The sequence below is a fragment of the Ochlerotatus camptorhynchus genome, unplaced genomic scaffold (genome assembly GCF_037179485.1).
Source record: "Ochlerotatus camptorhynchus isolate MF236.1 unplaced genomic scaffold, CSIRO-AGI_Acam_v1.1 ptg000138l, whole genome shotgun sequence".
Lineage (NCBI taxonomy): Eukaryota > Metazoa > Arthropoda > Insecta > Diptera > Culicidae > Ochlerotatus > Ochlerotatus camptorhynchus.
In genome coordinates, this window is record NW_027040628.1 from 18,321 (window position 1) to 39,303 (window position 20,983).

General features: G+C 38.4%; 1 protein-coding gene across 2 annotated transcripts in view; it reads right to left on the reverse strand.

The window, feature by feature from the left end:
- Nucleotides 1–19,076, reverse strand: part of Cftr (CF transmembrane conductance regulator) — a 33,020-nt gene extending 13,944 nt beyond the window's left edge. Inside the window, exons 1-2 of one of the 2 annotated variants that reach the window (XM_065221080.1) lie at nt 18,890–19,076; nt 4,229–4,592 (exon numbers count right to left, since the gene is read on the reverse strand). In XM_065221080.1, coding sequence (XP_065077152.1) covers nt 4,229–4,413 — 185 coding nt within the window. In that variant the 5' untranslated portion in view covers nt 4,414–4,592; nt 18,890–19,076. Of the gene's footprint in view, nt 1–4,228; nt 4,614–18,889 lie in introns of those variants that run through there. The other variant, XM_065221081.1, reaches the window with a different exon arrangement.
- Between the last annotated feature and the right edge of the window lie 1,907 nt (nt 19,077–20,983).

The following is a 20,983-nucleotide window of genomic DNA, read 5'->3' on the forward strand; positions in this document are numbered from 1 at the left end:
TAGCACAAGGGTTGAGTGGTCCGCCGAAGTAACCTATCTCGGGATGTTGTTCGATGAAAAGCTTCTCTTCCGTTCGCATGTGGAGAAAACAGTAGTCAAGTGTTCTGTCTTGGTTAGGTGTCTGTATCCGCTGATTTGCCGCAGATCCCGCCTCTCAAGGGTGAACGAACTGGCCGTCTACAAACAAATCATACTACCTGCGATCCTCAACGCAGCTCCGGTGTGAGAATTATGTGCACAGACTCACAGGAACAAAATCCAGGTCGCTCAGAATAGAGTGCTGAGAATGGTACTTGATCGTCCTTTCGACACTAGAATAACAAATCTACATGAAGAGGCAGACATTGCCAAAATAGATTCCAAAATTAACGAAATTAGCACCAAATTTACACAAAACAGTATTTTATCAGAACATGCTTTGATAAGCAATTTGTATATAGTAGATTAGGTGTATATAGTAGTTGTAGGTTAGTTGTAGTTGTAAATAGTAGTTATAAGTAGTCTCCTTTTTCAAATTTAAAACAAACCAATCCCACCAAGGTGGTCATTTTTAAAACAGGTTTGATAGGACTAGGAACTGTAATTGATAATAATTGAAATTACAAAGGAACTAAAGTTGAAAAGACGCATCTGTGTCACTTGATAAGTTATACATGTATACCACACAATACAAGAAATAAAGATCATTTAAAGTTAAAAAAGTCAAAAAGCCTCAACTCATTTTCGCTTCGGACGGCGTGGTGAGCAGACAGCAGAAGCAGCAATAGCAGTAGTAGGAAGGTAGTGGCAGGTTAGGTAGTCCACTCTTCTACCTAACAAGCAACAATGACTGGTCGTGGCAAAGGATGAAAAGGTCTTGGTAAAGAAGGCGCCAAGCGTCATCGCAAGGTTCTTCGTGATAACCGCAATCCGTCGTCTGGTTCGCCGTGGCGGTGTGAAACGTATCTCCGGTCTGATCTACCAGGTGTGCTGAAGGTGTTCCTGGAAAATGAGATCCGTGATGCTGTCACCTACACTGAACACGCCAAGCGTAAGCGGCCATGGATGTCATCTACGCTTTGAAGCGACAGAGAGGCACTCTGTACGGTTTCGGAGGTTAAATCATCACCAACTTTGGCATAAAAACGGCCTTTTTCAGGGCCAATAAGCTTATTACAGTAAAGAGTTGGAATAGAATTTATATGTGCCTGTTTGTCCATATTCAGAACCAAACGCCCCCAACGACCACACAAATGCTCTCCAGAGTTGTAATCTTGCAACCAAACTTAGAAGCAGGGGTGCAAGTGATTTTGATCGATTCTCTTCATCAATCTTCTCTTTGAAAAAAAAAAATGCTACAAATTTGGTACGCCCACAATTCAAAAACGGAAAGAGTTAAGATAATAGATGATCGATCAATTAAAAAGACTAAAAGCTCTTCACATTTTTTTTTTTTTTTTTTTCCTTTGGTTTGTTTTTTCCGTCGATCTTGTTTTCCGTGCTGAGCACCAATGCTACCGACGTGCCAGGAAGGCAGCTCCCACACCTGGACCCTACCTATCGACCCATCAACTCATGAACCGGGGACCAACGGCTTTACTTCCCATCCGAAGGAAGGCGTGATCAGAGATGTTATGCCTCAGAACATCCCGGCGGCGCCGACTGGTATTGAACCCAGGCCTGCTGGGGTGAGAGGTAATCACGCTTACCACTACACCACCGGCGCCGTTAACTCTTCACATTTGTTCCGTCCACTAGCGGTCCTACGTCAAGCTTCCGTTCGTGCCCCTAGGTACAGACCCTTCTACTTTTTTGTCTTGTCCCACCGTCACCCACCATAGCCGGTCGAACTCCAGACGAATCTTGAACCGAACTACTATTCATACTGGCGATAACGCTCTGATGAGACAACGAAAACCCACCCCTAAGCTCCTCCCCTGATCCTATCATTCGACAATGTACCCTTCTAACCTTGTATGTCTCTAACCTACTAGACATAGAATTAAGTGAATTTTGTAACAAACAGTGAACAATGAATTATCGGCTCCGTAAAGCTAACGCGATTGAAGCTTCCAAATAAACGAAATGTTTAAAAAATAGCTCCCTATCAGAATTCAAAATTTCCACACTCTGTGTTTTTACTGAAGGTACACTTGAGAGCGCTCAAACTATCTAACGGGTGTGTCATAAGTAGCGGGTCTAAATGAAAACACGTCCATACAATGTGCGTTTGAGGTGTGAAACTATTAGACAGATAGTGACCCTTCATATTCGATCTTGCTCAAGATTCCCGGAACCCTCGCCATCATGGTCTGGACCACCTTGAGGTCCACTTTTTTGGCACATCTGATGATACGGGATTTGAGTTGTTGAGCTGTGGTGGCTTCCCAATCATTTTCGTACACCGACTGGGACAGTATGGCCCAATACAACTCGATTGGCCGCGCCTGGAGTACGTTTGGGAGATTGTCTTCCTTACGTACAAACGGTATGTTATGGGCGGTAAACCAATCCAGAGTGGCCTATGCTTTCGGCACTTCCCCGGGATTTCCTGTAGCTGCTTCTCCGTGTACTTCGGTTTGGATGCTCGTTTGTAACGTTTCGCGCCCTCCGCCTGCAACGTATCGAACTTTTTGACCAGCTTCCTGATGCTGGCGCTAATCGTCCGCTTGGTGGCGCTTATTCTGCTCCGTCGGCCCGGTTTTTTGTTGTTGGCCATTGGCTCTTCAGCGTAGAAACGAGCGATCATCGATTTCTTATGACCCTCCGTCAAAAAGTGCCTCGCCACCTCCGATTTCGGATGCTGTCCAAGCATCCGAAAGACACGCTCCCGGAGCAAACTCTGTCCCGCGACCTTCATCGTAAACAAACGAAAACACACTGAGCACGAACAACGCCCACAAAGAGGAGAACTAAACCACACACCGCTGTTTGACTCTCTCTAGAACGTGTGGCGGAAAACGTGACATGAATATAGTCCCGCTTCTTATGACTCACTCGTTATTTTACGATGGGTTAGCTGAAAAGTTAACTGGATTTTCCGTTAGCATTCTATAATAACAAGTCAGTGCCAACATTTCAAAGGGGCGTAATTGCATTTGTAAACAATGGTTTTAGTCGTTGATTACTCGCGGTTGAAAGCTCACTCATAAAAATGAATGACACCAGCAGGTAGATAAATGTGTCCTGTACCAGCTAGCATTGGTAATTTGGAATGGTGGGCTTTTATTTGCGCTAAATCGACGGCTAAAGCCATTGTTTACAAAAGCAATTACGTCCCTTTGAAATGTTGGCACTGAAGTAATGAAAAAGTACAAAAAGTGCATACAAGTGTATCCGAGGCATCACTATGATTAAAATCAGTGGCGCAACTTGCGTGCAAGCTGATCTCCGACAATTTCACACCAAGTGAATCGTCGAAATATTGCCAAGACTACAAGTTGTGCAGCCTTGGCATGTTCGGACGAAGGTTGTATTTCATGATCCGCTAAGCCCCAGTGAGAGTAGTTTGTATGGTGTTGGCACCAAATATGTTGAAACTTGCATGTAAATTTTGGTGCAAGGTGGGAAACTACTTTTTTCAGAGAAATTATTCTATAGACCTATGAACATTATGTTGAAAGTAGTTATATAGTATATTGAGTGACTTATGAGCGATCAAAGGGAAAAAATAGCCATAAAGCTTTTTTCCACGAAAGCGCTTTGGGCCAGGTCCTGTGTTGAGCTGATTTTCTGCACAGAGCAGAAAGAAGCAAATTATGGATGAGGAGCAAACATTTGAGAACATTGTTGAAAAATGGGACAGCCTATTGTACATGCACAAAGTTTCACAGGAATCTGAGATGGTACTGCCATCCCCATACAATCCTTGGGATGAAATTGGTCATGGTTTGATGGCGTCGGATTATCGAACTGTGTATCAGTAAGCATTCAACTTGGATTCCCTGGGATCCAAACCATGTGGTATACCTTCGAGCCTACCTTACTGTGTTATCTATGTATAAATAGTTTGAATTACGCTCTTTCTCAGTGTTATCGTTGCTTTGAAACGATACCATGTCAGATGAAGGTCGAGTATTATCACTGCTAGAGAATGTGTGGAAAATTTAAGCTATCTTGTCTAGCAACTGAGTTCTATTTATGTTCAAGTTCAGGTTCGAGATCCTAAGCATACACAGTAAAACCTTTTTCTTCTTCTTCTTCTTCGCGACTAACATAGCGTTTGAAAAAAATCATCAGCAATACTCACTCTTCTAACCGATCGCCAAGGTCCTCCGATTTGTCCTTCTTGAGGCACTTGGTGAGATCGTCCTTGTTCAATCCTCGGCGGCATCCTTTGAAGAACAGCGGCAACAGCCAACCGAACGACAGCTGAGCCAGATAGAATGCCCCCTTGCGAGGATTCTTCTTTTCCGGCTTCCGCGTACTATCCATCGCCGTGCGTAAAACAATCACCACTAAACTGGAACGATCACTTAACTACTGCTACCGTTGTTTGGGTTAATTAGAGATTAGTCACTGTAAACTGCACTACACATCGTTGAGTATACTGTTTTCATTAGTTCGTTCTTTTTTTTTATTTCCGTTAGGCACACTAACTCATGTTGGTATCACTGCAATTGGTAATTCTTTGTCTGAAAACGATTCCTCACAGTCTCGTACGCATTGGGGGCATTGACAAATTCAAACTGATAACCTTCGTCGGAATTTTTTGTCACAAAGCGCTTTGAAGTCAACCCTACAATGTTTCATCGAAAGAAGGTTGAAATTAATCAAAAGTGCTTAGCTACCAGTTGGTTTTTAGCATTTATGATTTCCCGGTTTTGGGGAGAAAAAAATGCTGAGTGGAATAGAGGCAAAATAATAATGCAAACAATATGTGCTGGTCAGTTCCTGATAAGGATGATCCACACGTTTCTTGCTGTAGCCGGAGATTTGCAAACGCAAACACTGTTATCATATTCACGCTGACCTTGGTGGAGATACCATGTATTGTATGTATATGGTACTTATATGCTGTACACGATTATTTATGCATGTTTTATAGATGCAGCAGATCTTGTATTTATTTCAGTGCGTGATTAGATAAGTTACAAAATACTTTTTTGTAGTTTCATAAAAATAATCACAATTTTAATTATATTTATATCAAAATGACTTATACAAGGCCAAAAATAACATCAATTGAAAGACTGTGCTCCTCGGTTTCTTATGAACTTGAAAGTGTGCTCTGTTCAAGTCGTGTAGGGGACGATGGGGCATGACGACCACCCTTTGGATTATTGTTGCTATATAACAGATGAAACTTCAAAATGAACAACAAAGACAAACATTGTGTATGGCGCCACTGGCACTTGTTATTTTGTGTTTACGGAATTATTACATCATTTATCATGTAAAGGCAATGTTAGGAAAACACAAGTTTGTTCGATGTACTTAGAGAAAAAAATATGTGTTCTTTATATTTATGAGCTATTACAGAAGTTGCAGATAACATGTTACAGCTTGACCTGGGCTCGGGGTAAGACGGCCACTTTTGGATGGGATGTGTTATACCTCAAAAATGGAACTGAATGCAGTACTAAATGACAGTACAGATATGCCTCGATTATATGTACGCTCGATTTTAGGCACATTTTTTAAATATGATTTTTCGTTTTAATTTGGTTTAATTAAAAGGTTGGGAAAAGTTTGATAAGTATATTTTCATGCTTCAAAAGAGGGTTAACAATTACAGAACATTTACCATACATGATCTGAGTGCCTCCGACGCATACATAAGGTATGTTTTGGAATAGTAGATAACATTGGGTGTAAGCATTAATTTGTCGAAATCAACTCCGTTCTAATAGCGTAGTCAACAGCCTTTTAGGCGTATTCTAATGCATTGGAGCGAGTCTGCTGGGTGTTTCAGTGGTTGTACACTGAAGTCTTTTTTACACGGTTTTTTTACGCGGTTTTTTTACAAGGTTTTCCACGATTTACACGGTACTTTTTTAACGATTTCTCGACAACGATACAACCTATCGGCTTGATTCCAATCACATTATCCGTTTCAAACTATAGGTAATCGAATGGCATACTATAAAAAAAAAATACAATTTTTGGTGTAAATACAGAAATTTTTAATATATGTCTATATGAACCATATCATGCTTTAATTACAAATGGCATCAAAATCCGATGCGAAAAATCAAAATCTCGTTGGTTTTTTTACACGGTACGTATCCCCCGTGTAAAAAAGACCTGAGTGTATGTTGTCTGATGTCAAGTGTTAAAAGAGTGAAGTGTTAAGTCTGTACTGTTATTCATTTTGACGTTGGATAACGTCTTTCGGCAACATACAAAATTGAAAACATTCATTTTGGATGCGTTACGAAAAATTAAAAGATTTTGAACGATAATAACTCAACCGTCTCTCGATAGATTTACGAGATAATGGCATCAATCGATTGGAAATATTTCTAGCAATTTGCTGATTGTTTCAAAACTATTGATTTCATTCTGTAAACTATTGAAAAATGGTTAAAAGTAAACCATTGTCTAAAGATGGTGAAAATCGATTGATTTTTTTATATTCTTATACTTTCTCATACCGAGACATCAGATGCGAGTATCTGACACCTCTGATATTTTCTGTTCTACTATATAAGCGTCCAACAAGGTCGCCCGTTTCATCATTGTCTATCCGATCGTCGACCCAGCAGCAGAGCAGCAGAGCAGCAGTACCAGAGCAGCGGAAGCAGAGCAACGGCAGCAGAGCAGCGGCAGCAGAGCCTGGGGGCGAAAGGGCAACTACGCCGAGTGCGTTGGTGTCAGTGCTCCGGTATACTGGGCCGCCGTCATGGAATGCCCAGCTGCTGCAGTTCTCAGTCGGTCGTATTCACCGTCTGCTCCGCAAGGGCAACTACGCCGAGCGCGTTGGAAAAATGGCCCTTTTCAGGGCCACAACATTATCAAGAAAGAGTTTAACGATTAATTTTCTAATGCCTTTCCGACACTTGAATATCGAAAGTTGAATCTTCGCAGAGCCATAGATTCCATTTTTATTGCATTTCTACAAAACTTATTTCAGAATCGAACTCGTCTTCACAGACTGTGTGAAGAAGAACGATGCATCATTGAGCACAACCCGCTCCGTTCCAAAATCGTCCTCATTACAACCTCCAAAACAACCATTTACCCTCTCGACATCTCGAGTGGATTTCCCGGTTCATCATACCACCTAGCGCTGTTCTACTGATAGGTAATAATATTTACCCGGAGTTCACCGCACTCGTGGTTGAAGCAAAGCGCCCGGCATGCAAACCGCTCATCAAAATCGCCATCGCCATCCGGTACCCATGCTCGGCATAACCATCATTCCAAAACGACAACCAAAACGGCCCTCAGGGCCACCAATAATTCGACAAAGAGTTAGTTTTGAAGACAATTTCTTTCCAGAATATCACAGTTACACTTAAATTTGGGGACTATACTGGGGTGTGGGAACGCTGGAAGGGGAGATGATGTCTGTCTTCGAACTACCAACATCATTGAATATGTATCTTTCATTATTAAAGCGTTGGACAGTGGCAAGCACGTTGAAGTGCTATACACCGACTTCAGTAAAGCATTTGACCGCATCGACATACCATTATTAATCCTCAAATTGCAGAAAATAGGAATGGAGCCTGGAATTTTGAATTGGCTTCAATCATACCTAACACATCGTAAACAAATAGTTCGCTTTCAAAATAAACTTTCAGAACCAATTTCAGTCACCTCTGGGGTACCCCAGGGTTCTCATTTAGGCCCACTTCTTTTTATTTTGTACATAAACGACATTTCCTACATACTTAAAAAAATAAAATTGCTTGTATATGCAGACGACATGAAGCTCTTTATGGAAATAAGTAATTCTAGCGATGCAGAAGAATTCCAGAATGAAATCAATATATTCCACACCTGGTGTAGTAAAAGTCTACTTCAACTGAACGTTAAAAAATGTACTGCAATAGCATTTAGCAGAAAAATTGAAACACCGCATATTGAAATATCATTAGGCAACCAAATAGTAGAAAAAAGCAAAATTGTAAGAGATCTAGGTGTAATTCTAGACTCCAAACTAACTTTTATAGAACATTATAATACTATCATTAGTAAAGCAAACAGAATGCTAGGCTTCATCAAAAGGTTCAGTCATAATTTCGAAGACCCATACACTATTAAGCTTTTATATACCACATATGTAAGGCCAATTCTGGAATACTGCCACCTAGTATGGAATCCATACATTTCCATACACGAAGAACGCATAGAATCTGTCCAAAAACAATTCCTTTTATATGCTTTACGTAAATTGAATTGGACTGCATTTCCATTACCATCTTATGAAGCGCGCTGCATGCTCATCAATATACAAACACTTAAGGAGCGCCGCCAATTTGCAATGCTTTTCTTCATCAACGACATTATTTCAATGCGCATAGATTCGGCAGAAATTCTCGCACAATTAAATTTTTACACACCTTGTCGATATCTTAGAACAAGGTTGCAAAGACTCATTTCAGCTAAAATAATGTTTTTCGGAATAATAAAACCAAAAGATGGTATGATGGCATGTTTTACTTGTAACTTACAAGAAGAGGTTACAAAGTATGCGTTGGAAACATAAAACCTGTAAATTTTGCTTTCTATGAGTCACAATCAGCGATTTGCTGATCGCTGAGTGAGTGAGTGAGTGAGTGAGTGAGTTTGTGAAAAATCGCTGATTGTGACTCTCATGAAGTGAAATAAACAGGTTTAATATGTCAAACACATTCTTTGCAACCTCTTCTTGTATCCTACCAATTCAAAATTTGATCATGGCATCTAATTATTTCATAATTTAGAAAAACATTGTTTTAGCTGAAATGAGTCTTTGCAACCTTGTCTTAGAACACGGAATTTATTTTCAGAAACATCGTACAGAACAAACTATGCAAAAAATAGCCCAATCAATCGAATGATGCGCCTATATAATTTGCATTGCGGAACTATTGACATCACTATGTCCAAGCAGCAAATACAAACTAAGCTAAAACAGAATAGAATTAATGTATATAAGTAAACATTGTAATAATCATTGTATGTAGTCTACACTGGCTTGAAGAAATGGAAATAAATTCCAAAGCTCCTCCAGGGCGACAGAGTAGAGCAAACCCAACAACATCAGCCCAACAAAACGGCCCTTTTCAGGGCCGCCAAACTTTCGCAAAAGAGTTATTAAGGAATATTTCTAAAATATAATATACACAATTAAGTACAACACATAACAGACGTTATCCAACGCCAACCCTGCGGTCGTATCTAGTATACAACCCTTACAACTTTTTTCTTTGAACAATACGTATTCTGAGCGGCGCTGGTGGTGTAGTGGTAAGCGTGATAACCTCACACCCCAGCAGGCCTGGGTTCAATTCCAGTCGGCGCCGCCGGGATGTTCTGAGGCATAACATCTCTAATCACACCTTCCTTCGGAAAGGAAGTAAAGCCGTTGGTCCCCGGTTCATGAGTTGATGGGTCGATAGGTAGGGTCCAGGTGTGGGAGCTGCCTCCCTGGCGTCGGTAGCATTGGTGCTCAGCACGGAAAACAAGATCGACGGAAAACAAATCAAAGGAAAAAAAATACGTATTCTCGATAGTATCTTTGTCTTCTTCGCATTTGAAGCTTTGCTTATCGCATAGGAGCTTATTGCGTGCCCTAAACTTAGTGTTCCAGATGCACTTCCACAGTTATTAATTGAGAGCTTTCGATGCCTGTACTATTTTTGCATTAGTATAATTATGTAGCAAGTACAATCAAAACTCTATTCCCAGGGAAATCGAGAAATTTTCCAACCCGAAAAATGCCTAGACCGGACAGGGAATCGAACCCAGCCACCTCCAGCATGGTCTTGCTTTATAGCTGCGCCTTTACCGACTGAGCTAAGGGAGGGCCGATTATATAAATGGCTCTTATTAGTGCTTATAGAAAACCCATAATAAAATACGTTCTTTCGGAATTACCCCTTGTCCTACTGTAGTGTTTTGATCCGATCCGCCATGTATTGAGAAACAACGAATTCCTCCGTTATTTTATATGCTGACCAGCTTCTAGGTAAAGTCGTGAGAAAACGATATCTCCTTCAAGAAGTAAGTTCATACAACCAGAAACCAAATCAAACCATCGTGTGGAAAACGTCACAAAAGATGAGGAGTAGATCCCACCATCTATCCACGAAATGTTAGTAACAGGCAGTTGGTAATCCCACTCTCCCTATTCATGATGGTCCCTCCCGGTCCCCGATGTATATATTTTTTAAATAATTGATTGAGCAAAAAGCACCCAGCTGCAGTTTTTGCAATATTTTTAAGAAGTGCAAAATTACCTAAAATTCTAAAATCTCTCAAACTTGCACTTCTCAAGACATTAATCATGATTTTTTGTGTTCTATGCTTGAAAGATTTTCGTTTATTGAACATTAAAACACATTTAGAAACCATTTCACATGATTAAAAAAAAAACAAAAGAACTATTTTTAAATGCTGACATGGTAGATTTTTCATATCCACAGCTTGCCGCGGTTACTCTGGAGCAGGTTCTGAGTGCCCCGGGGAAGTTGACAATTTCGAACATGACCGGCTCGGTTTGACATCCAGTTTGAAGTTTGACACCGGTCAAATGATTCCGATCATGTCTCAAATTGGCCACTTCCTCCGGAGCTTCCAGAACCTGCTCCAGGATGGCCATCGCAGCTAGTGAAGTTGAAAACGATTCTGGAGACATCGCGCTGAAAAATCATGAGGATTGAAACCCATATTGAGATTCAAAAGAATAACATTGCTGGTCACTTTACCGAAACCGATTTCAAGGAAATGACCAGATCTCGGTTGTTTCCCAACAGCATTGAATTCAGAATTCCTTCTAGTATTAGGAAAAAATGGAATTCACATAAATTTTCATACCAGAAAAAAATACATACGATGAAAAAAAATAAGCTTTTGACATCTAGAACGTTCCCACTGGCCACCACAAATTTTCAAATGATTTCAAATGATTTGCTATAAATTTCCTATCAAATGCATCCGGTTTCATCAAAATTGGTTTGATTTTCGAATATTTAATGCCATTTGAATGTTGACACAATTTTGCCAATTTTAGCTCGAGTCCTATTGTTTTAGAGCAAATCGCAGCTTCAAAAATTCTACTTCTTGAAGTGGTAACTTCTGCGGATGTTCCGAATTTTTCAGAAATCAGATCGTGTCCATTTTTGGTGCATATTTAGTATTGTGCTTTTGCGCTGACATCACAGGTATTCCTATGTCGCTAATGTCGCTTAAAAACGTCGAAAGTCGCTAGGCAGACTACCCGAGCAAAGCTGAAGATCAAATTGAAATCAGAATTTGCTGTTATGATGTAACTTATTTTGAATACTCCAGTTGATCTCATTTTGGTTGACTTAACGGTTAACACAGCAAAAATGAGAGCAAAATTTTACACTGTTGAAGCAAACGGAAAACTAATCCTGCTTTCAATGAAATCAATTTGATTACTGATTTTGCATTCATAATGTTTAACTGAATACGGGCCTAGAGTAAATGGTTACCATTCATGTTTCTCAAGCTGAAAGACTTAGGCTCCAATCTCACCGCGGGCAAGTCACGAATGACCTAAAATGTGTTAAACAAATCAGATAAACGATAATCATTAGTTCAACGACAGATGAATTTCAATTAAATTTTAAACAAGACGTAAACAGCAGAACTTCACGTTAAGTTGCTTTCATTTAAAACGTCTTGACTGCATAATGAAAGCAGAATATGATATCAGACTTATGTCGCAACATTTGTAATCAAAATGAGTTTTCATTATGATAGGAACTGCACACTTTAATATCGATTTACTTTCATTTTGTTAACCGACTTTGCTCGGGTAGCGCACTTCGGTTTAGTGCTGGTGTCACTAAAAACAATCTTCAAATCCAACATTCACCTCAAGCCGTATTGACAAAATAAATCGGCATTTATGTTTTACTATATGAAGTGTTCCGGATCTTACGGAAGATCAGGTCGTGATCACCCAAGGGCTAGACCCACTTTACATTTCTAAATGTATGCACTTACTTTATGTCCTATTACTAATTAATTCTCTTTTAAGAATGTTCCGGATATTCCGAAAAGCCCATTTGTGGCCATTTCATGGTCCACGTTCAGTAAAAAATTACTTATTCATTACATACGTTTATCACGAGCGCTTTTGATAAGATATAAATAAAAGCTTTTCATGTTCAATTTCGCATTGTGACCATTTTCACGGATGTTTCGGATCTTCTGGAAGGTTGTGCTGGGTCCACATCTTGTATTTAATTTTCATTGAACACATTTTCCATGATTCATATTGAGTTTAAAAATGAAAATAATGAAATTATTTCGGGCTTCGATTTGATATTTGATATGAAGATCTCAAGATATATTTTAAACAGGAAATTGATTTGCACATTAGCACCGCATAGTGCGAAAATTCTGAACTAATGTTCTCTAATCAATCAGCCTTGACCAACACCTTATACAACTTTTCCGAAGACAGTAATCTCCTATATGACCAGGATCATATGATATTCTATGTGACCATTTTACCCCTAGGGGTGGCCAACCTTATTCCGCATGATTTTTTTCTTGCGTTATTTAGACCTTTTTTGTTTCATGATAAAACATCATCAAATGAAAAAACGTAGCTTGGCGTGTTTAGTGTAGGTGACTGCATAACGGATGTCATTTTTCTGGAACATCTTCAGCACACCTCGTAAATCAGACCGGAGATACGTCAGACACCGCCTCGGCGAGCCAGACGACGGATGGTGGATATCTCGAAGAATTTGCGTTTGGTTCTGAATATGGCGATGAGTGTGCAAAATATTATGCAATTCTATCCTCCCTATTCGCACGCGCCCGGAGGAAAATGCCACTTCGACATGTTTCGTCTACTTACTACTCTCTGACGACTGTGCTGGGGAAGCAGCATATGCATTAGAGTGATACAAAATTTGAAATTTTCGCTCCACAATACTTAAACGATTCCAAATCTGATCCTGACTAACCTCTCAAAATTTGAACTCATTTGGTGAGAAACTGAGATGGCACAAACCATTTGAAGTTTGTATGGGAATTACTATGGTAAAACCAAGATTTTTGTTCATTTCTATCAAATAATTCACCATATCGGTTTGCTTCAAAAACTTTCAACTGTACTTGTAGGAAATTTTCCCAGCTACAACTTTGCTGAAGACCATTTTTTGATTAAATGCAAGGATCGAAAGTTATCAATTGTTCAATGCGCTGATGTCTTATGATAATGCTCAATCAACTGATCAGCAGGCAACATTGGTGTTTCTGGGGCGTTGAATAGGACACAAAAATCATGGCCACTATGTCACACTGCAAAATACAGTGTTGCCTACAGAGCAGCTGCTTGATCATGTCATAAGTTTACCAATCTCTTAAATAATTAATAACTTTTTTCTGTCTCGTTTTACATAGAAACGATTTTCAGCAAAGTTGTAGCTGAGAAAATTTTCTGTAAGAATTCCTATCGAACTGTTTCGCAGCTCAATATGGAAAAAGACTAGAAGGCAATGAACAAAAAGTTGAGATTTCCCATAGTAATTTACATGTAAACTTCAAATGGTTTGTGCGAAGTCTGTTTCTAACCAAATGAGTTGTAACTTTTGGAGGCTAATCAGGACCCGATTTGAAACCATTTAAGCACTGTGGAGCGAAAAAGTCAAATTTTGCATCAGTCTAATATGCATATAGGTAATTGGTGGATTTGTTAGTTAATCCGACGCTTTTGGACAATGGTGGTCATTTACCAGTTTTTCAATAGTTTCTTGTTGGAAATCAACATTCAGAAGCATTATTATCGATGCTTAGCCATATTTCTGATCGATTGGTGATAAAATTATTGAAATTGGACCAGAGGCAGCTGAGTTATTATCGTTCAAAATCTTTCTAAATTTGTTACATGTTCCATTTTCGGTTTTCACAAAGTGTACCCCCATATAGAAATCAAAGACGTAGTCCTACGTCAAAAAAAAACTGGAAATCCATGCCTTTAGCGAAAGTAGTTTGAAGATAAATATTCACTTACTTTATCGCAGGGATTTTATATAGTTTTGATTAAATTTTACTTTAAGTTTAGATCTGTCGTCTTACCCCGTAGGGGATTCGGCGATTTCACTTGAACTTTTAAAGCTCCGAACCGGCGCGTGGTGGATGGAAGACTAATCAGTAGAATATTTCAGTGCTAACATTTGAAAACGGCACAAAAGCCATTTGTAAACAAATGGTTTGTGGGCCCTTTACTCACTACTTGAAGTACACCCACGCGACACAACAGCAACATCGGGTAGGGGAAATTTTCCCTTCCTGACGATGCTGTTGGTTTGCGTGGGCGTTCTTCGGGTAGCGAGTAAAGGGCCCACAAACCATTTGTTTACAAATGGCTTTTGCGCCGTTTTCAAATGTTAGCACTGATTTGTTCTTTCGCCGTCAGAGGCTTTGCTTATCACTTTTGGAATTGTGTGATGTAAATGGAATCATCCTGCGTCAAGCTTTTCTTCTGTAATAATGAGATGAATACGCAAATCAGCGATGCCTAATACTACAGTACCTGTTCGCTAACTGGGCGTTCTTTAACTGGCCTGTAGCCCAGTTAAAAAGCAGTTATACGCCGAAAAAAGACGTCACATTTACTTTGACACTTCGTTATCATAATTGGTGAGGGGCATTCGAATGGAGCATTAAGTGTTAATATAAATACATTTGAAATTACACACTGAAACCAAGACTTTAAAGCATTATTAGCGAAAGCGTTAAGCCTTTCTAAACTCGCGAGTTTGAATGCCGTGAAAATAACAATAGCGAACTTTACACTGTTTATATTCAATGCAAGTGATCTTTTTAAACGTCGATCAAACAATGCATTGAACTTCCCCTCAGTGTTTTTTTGGTGTTTGACAAGCCAGCCCAGTTAGCGAGTGGAATAATTCGCTAACTGGCCTGCGCTTTTAGTCCAGTTAGCGAACAAGTACTTTCTCTACATTGAGATCACAGAGAGGTTAGTTTTGTTGTATATTTAGGCAGAACGTGTCATTAAATAGAGGGTATAGCTCGAGGAAACAGTCAGACAGTCAGTAAATAAATTTTAGATTTTAACTCTCAAAATTCCATGAAACTTCGCATAATTGTTCGCTAGGGGCAATGAATTAAGTTTGTGCTGGAATTCGTACATTTTGGCTCACGTTTAATTTTAATAATGGCGTATTTGATTTCATCTCATCGAAATGGCTAAGCAATAAAGAATTATCATTATATTGAATTTTTTACCGTGCATATTTTTCCTTAAAATGAATTATTTTTTCCTACAACATTGTATCAGAGTTTTGGTTTGTTGAAAAATATTAAATACACCATTGTGAGTTTGTTTTGAAAAATTCAAAATGACCGAATTTTAGCTCAAATGTGAATGATTATCCATAACAATCAATTAGGCAAAATTCTAGGACTTAATCATCAAGAATCTGTAATTTGGTATTTTAAAGGTTCTAGGATTTTGAACATTATTAAGTGTATGGATAATCATTCAAAATTCTGGGATATTAATTTGTTTAATAATTTTCGGCACACAAATTTCTTATTTTAATCTAGCTTCTAGCTTCTAGCTTCGAAAAACTTTCACAATTCTACACTGAAAAATATTTTCGCCTAGTTTTTATTAGGAACGCACATGATATTTTTCCAATAACAATATTAATAATTTCAAACGTTCAGCAACACTTACATAATTTAAAAGACACTGCATTTCGTTTCGTGTGAAATGAACATGGATATTTTCCACTGGTTGTGTGATTTATTTTACGAGTGTAGGAATTAGATACATTTTCATAGCTTGGGCAATTTTTTTTTTTCGAGGCTAGATATCATCTATCACTGGAAAATTTTTAACAATTTCCAACTGAAAATTTTGTATGATCATAGAATGTTTTTTTTTTAGATTTCGGAATTGAAAAATAATTTAAAATTAAGTAAATATTAAGAAAAATAATTCAAAATTAAGTAGGGTTCGGCCTAATCGCCGATTTTGGATCTATCGAGCAAAATACATCACATATTTCACTTATACCACTCACTTCGCTTTAAAAAATGTTTTTCGATATTATGGAATCATTGGATGCTATAATGATATTTTGTACTTTTCAGATACAAGAAAAGGTTGGATAGCATGTAATTTGACACAATTTCGCTTTCAGTGTGTCACAATCAGCGAATTGATGACTCGTGAGCGTTCACTCAGAGTGAGCGCTCACGAATCGTTAAATCGCTTATTGTGACGCACTAAAAGCAATAATGACAGGTTTTATGTGTCAAACACCTAGTTTACAACCTTTTCTTTTAACTTACAATTACTCATTACACTAGTTTACAAATAAAAGTAAAAAAATGAACTTGAATCTTTTCCAGTGATTCTTATGTAAAATTTTTATTTTACGAGGGTTCTGTAGACCATGATTTAGACTTGTAGAATGCTATAAAACCGCGATAAAACCTGCAATGTTACTTGGGTAGTTTTCAAGGTACAGCTAAAAAATTAATATTCACTTTAAAAAAGTTTGTTTACTAAAGTAAAATATCTCCGGTTGTAATGAGACTGTATCAATTATTTTAAGACCAAATTAAAGGTAAGAAAATCAACTGAACATCAATTGTCAGTAAGATTAGTGGTATTGTTGTTAATTAATAGTTTGTTTGTTCTTTTTTTATATTTTGCATTTTTCTATGAAAAATTTAATTTCTGATAAGTTTTTAAGTAGTGCAAAAAAATGTTTGTAGTGGTTGAACCACTAATCTCACTGAAAAATGGCATTGAAACGATCGAAAGCAAATTTGATCACCTTTAATTTGGTGTTAGCATAATTAATATAACTTCATTGCAACCGGAGATATATGTATTTTAGTAAACACATTTTTTTAAAGTGAAATTTCAATTTTAAGCTGTATCTCGAAAACTATCCTACTGAAATATTTTTGGAATACATTTTGGGATTCAGCGCACGATTTTACATGGTAAATGACCATCAGCGTACAAAGTTCAAATGTGCTTTAAACTAGTGTTATCATTATAATATCTAATTATTTCATAATTCCGAAAAATAATTTGCTATTGCAAGTGAGTGAAAGCAACCCTGCATATATCCATGATTTCGGCGTTAAAGAGTTAATCATACGCTACCATATAAAGTCTGCATGAACTCATGGCAGGGTTAAGATCTAATTTCCGTCATACTAAGCACAACTCGCAGGATCATGTTTTAACAAATAATTGAATGTTTCTATCAATTTTATCTAATTTTATTTACCTTTCCATACGTAGGGGTAAGAGGGGCATAGTGAACATCCCGTGTACCAGCTTGAACTTCCGGCCGTTCGGAACAAATTGGTTGGTGGTAGGATCAATATCATAATGATATTGACCACATTACCAGTTGATTTGTTTCATGCAGCTGGAGATCCAGAGCCAAACTGCGGGATGCTCACTATGTCCCCCTCCCCCTACCCTTAGGTTTTACAAAGAGTAACAAATTGATGAAATTAAAATCTAAAATCCCTTCTTGAATCCAATTCCGTCATAAGAGTTTCAATTTCGTTAGGGAGACGCCCCCTCCCCCTTTAGTCAAGTTTTTCCTATACGCAAGGTTGCTGCCATTCATTTGCTATAAAAAAAATTTATTCTGAATTACGAAACCATTAAATGTTATAATGATATTTTGTACATATAAGTTACAACAAGAGGTTGAGAAGCAGTGTTCGATTCCCGGTCCGGTCGAGGGAAACTTTCGGGTTGGAAATTTTCTCGACTTCCCTGGGCATAGAGTATCATTGGTATTGGCATCGAAAGCTCTCAATTAATAACTGTGAAAGTGCATTTAGAACACTAAGTTGAGAGCACGCAATTAGCTAATATACACTAAGCAATAAGCTTGAAATGTGAATAAGAAGAAGTTGAGAAGCATGCGTTCGACACATGCAACCTGTTAATTTCGTATTTAGAGAGTCAGTGATCGAGAAATTTTAGACCCCCCTTCATACCAATGGTTTCTAATTTGTAAAAAGCTGATGTAAATTGTCAAGAAAATGTATTTAATGTACGCTAGGTCCAGTTAAGCAGTATTACATACATATTTAGACGATTCGGATTCAAATGTTGACATGTATAATTCTTCGTAAAGTTCTTTAACATGGTTGCTTGCTTATCCTGACAATGCATATAGAATTACACCATCAAAATAACTATGCACCGTCAAGGTTCAATAAACAAATCTCGGGACAGCTGCATCGAAACTACCAAAAACCGGCACACATGCCAGTTTGAACATATAAATCTTTACCCAAAAAGTATAAAAGAACGGCTCATTTTTTTTTGTTCTTCCTAGAAACTCGTAACTCATGCATGTGCATTCTTCCAGCAAACGAATGGCAAGGAGGAAGAAAGTACATACATAATCTCGTATGCTACGAACGTGATGTGTATTCAACAGGCTTAGCATGTCTTCCACCCATTACATAACACGCCTGTACCGCATGTTAGGCGTTAACGAACCGGGAACCTCTCTGTTCAACAAAAAAGCAATAAGTCCAGTCAATGGAACGCGTTAGAGAACACACTTGTTGCCGCCTAGAACCCGATCTAGGGAACTTGGCACAACAACAAAATAATCCAAGGGTAGGACATGGACTGTACGATATATACAGTTTTGCCTTCTCCTGCTTGTCGTCACCTTCTCAAAAAGGGGTCGGTCAGAGTTTTTTTTCTTCTTGCTCAACCTTGAAAACGAGTTTATTTGAATCTTACATTTCGAGTCGTCATCGTTCACTAAAACAATAATCTAAACTGCCTTTCGAATGTCGTTTTTGCAAAATTGTTAACCGATTTGATTTATCAATGCCACACATTCCTTCATGCGCTATCAGTAAACACTTGAAGAATCATCTCGCAGTCTTCCTGCATTAATTCTTCACTTTCATCATCGCCATTTCTTCCGATTCTTACGAATTCAACAAATGCACTATCACTTTCACTACCTATTATTATATTGAAAAATAGATAACAGCTGAATGCGTTTTTTTTTAAATTTCAAACCACAAAACCAACAGAGATTTCCGATAAATAGGTCAACTAGCGCGTGGCGGTCAATCACATTACTTAGTATTACAGAGGTGACGCGTTTGCAGTTGTTCGCGGTTCGACGAGAACTGATTCTTGCTCTTACTGTGTGTGACGACGGAGACGGCGGCGAATAACCCGCGCTCCTACATACCAACATATTATTGGATGCGACTCTCGGGAGCCATCCCACCGGCGGTAAATGGAAGTGCCCGTACCAAACGTAAACAGTGTGTTTCGCTTCGTCGTTGGTATGGGAAGACCGGTTTCGAAGGTGGTGGTTTTCTTAATGCAATTTTCATAAATGTTGGTTTAGCATCGGCGTATGTTGGTTTTAGTGCCACAGGCCGGTGTTGGATTGTGTCTGACAGACGGGTGATACACGGAAAATTTATGCTGTACGAATTGATGGATATACAGTATTGAACAAAAGTATATCACCTCTTATTTATTTTTGACGTAGGATTACGTCTTTCGGCAACATATTGTGGGTGCAATTAAAAAAAACCAAAATCGACCGCGTTACGAAAAGTGGTGAGGTTTTGACCACATATAACTCTGTCAATAGCGGATGGATTTTAATTATAAACAAGCCAATTGTATGGAAAATTTTTACGAATCTGCTTAAATAAGCACTTTATCACTTTTCAATAGGTCACTTAAAAAATAGGTTAAAATCGAATTCCATCCGGTCTCGCCGAACGGTGCTTATTTAATCAGCGTGTGTGGTAGTGTCCGGTCGGTCGTCATCAGCAGCAGCAGCAGTGCTTTCGGCGCATGGCGTTGAACATTGTTCTCCAATACACAACGAAAGGCTGTCCGCAATTTTTTTTTCAATGTCTAGTTTCCTTAATGTTCTAGACTAGAAGAAACAATGTCGAGAATTTATATTATATCGACATTTAATCGATAGCATTATAAGCCGTCTTCAGGTTCTACAAATTGGCCAAGGGTTCAGAGATTTTTGTTTAACCTCAGGGAACTTCGCAAACCTTCAAACACTTCTAAGAAGGTCAGGGAACATCGTAGAAATTAACGAAACTTAGTTGAAATTCTGGGAACTTCATAGAGCTTCAGAAGAAATCGTAGAAACTCAACGAGCTTCGGAAAACTTCAGAAAACTGCGTAGAAGTGGAAACTCTATTTAAGTTTTTGGATCTTCGTAGAAGTTAAACATTATTTAATTTCAGGGAAACTTATTATTGTTTGGGGATCTTCATAAAATTTTAAGATACTTTTTGAGCTTAGAATAGTTCAGGGAATTATGTACAAGTTCAATAAATTCCATACTTGGAACTTTGCGGAAAATAAACGAGAAACGTAGAAATGCAGTAAACTTTGTAGAATTTTTGAAAGATTCGTAGCATGCTGAGAAGTTCAAGATCTCAAGATCTTCAGGGATCCTCGTTTCAGATTAGGCAACTTCGTTGCAGTTTGTCAGAGATCTTACTTCAAAAAAGCTCAATGAACTTCTTAGATGTTTTGGGAACTTCGTTAAATTTCAAGGATCTTTCCTGATGTTCAAGAATATTTGCAGATTATGGGGGTCTTTCCAGAAGTTCAAAGGAGTTCAGATATTTCCGTAGAATTAAGAGCGATGGAAAAAATATGGAATTTAGAATAAATTCAGGGATCTTCGTAGAAGTTCAGGAAATTTTGTAAAACTTAGGGGGGTTCTGTAGATGTTCAGGGAGGGTTGCATAAGATACAGGGTATTCTCACAGACATGCTTCCTAGACAACAGAAAATATTAAAAAAAAAAATCTCCAGATAGACGAAGAT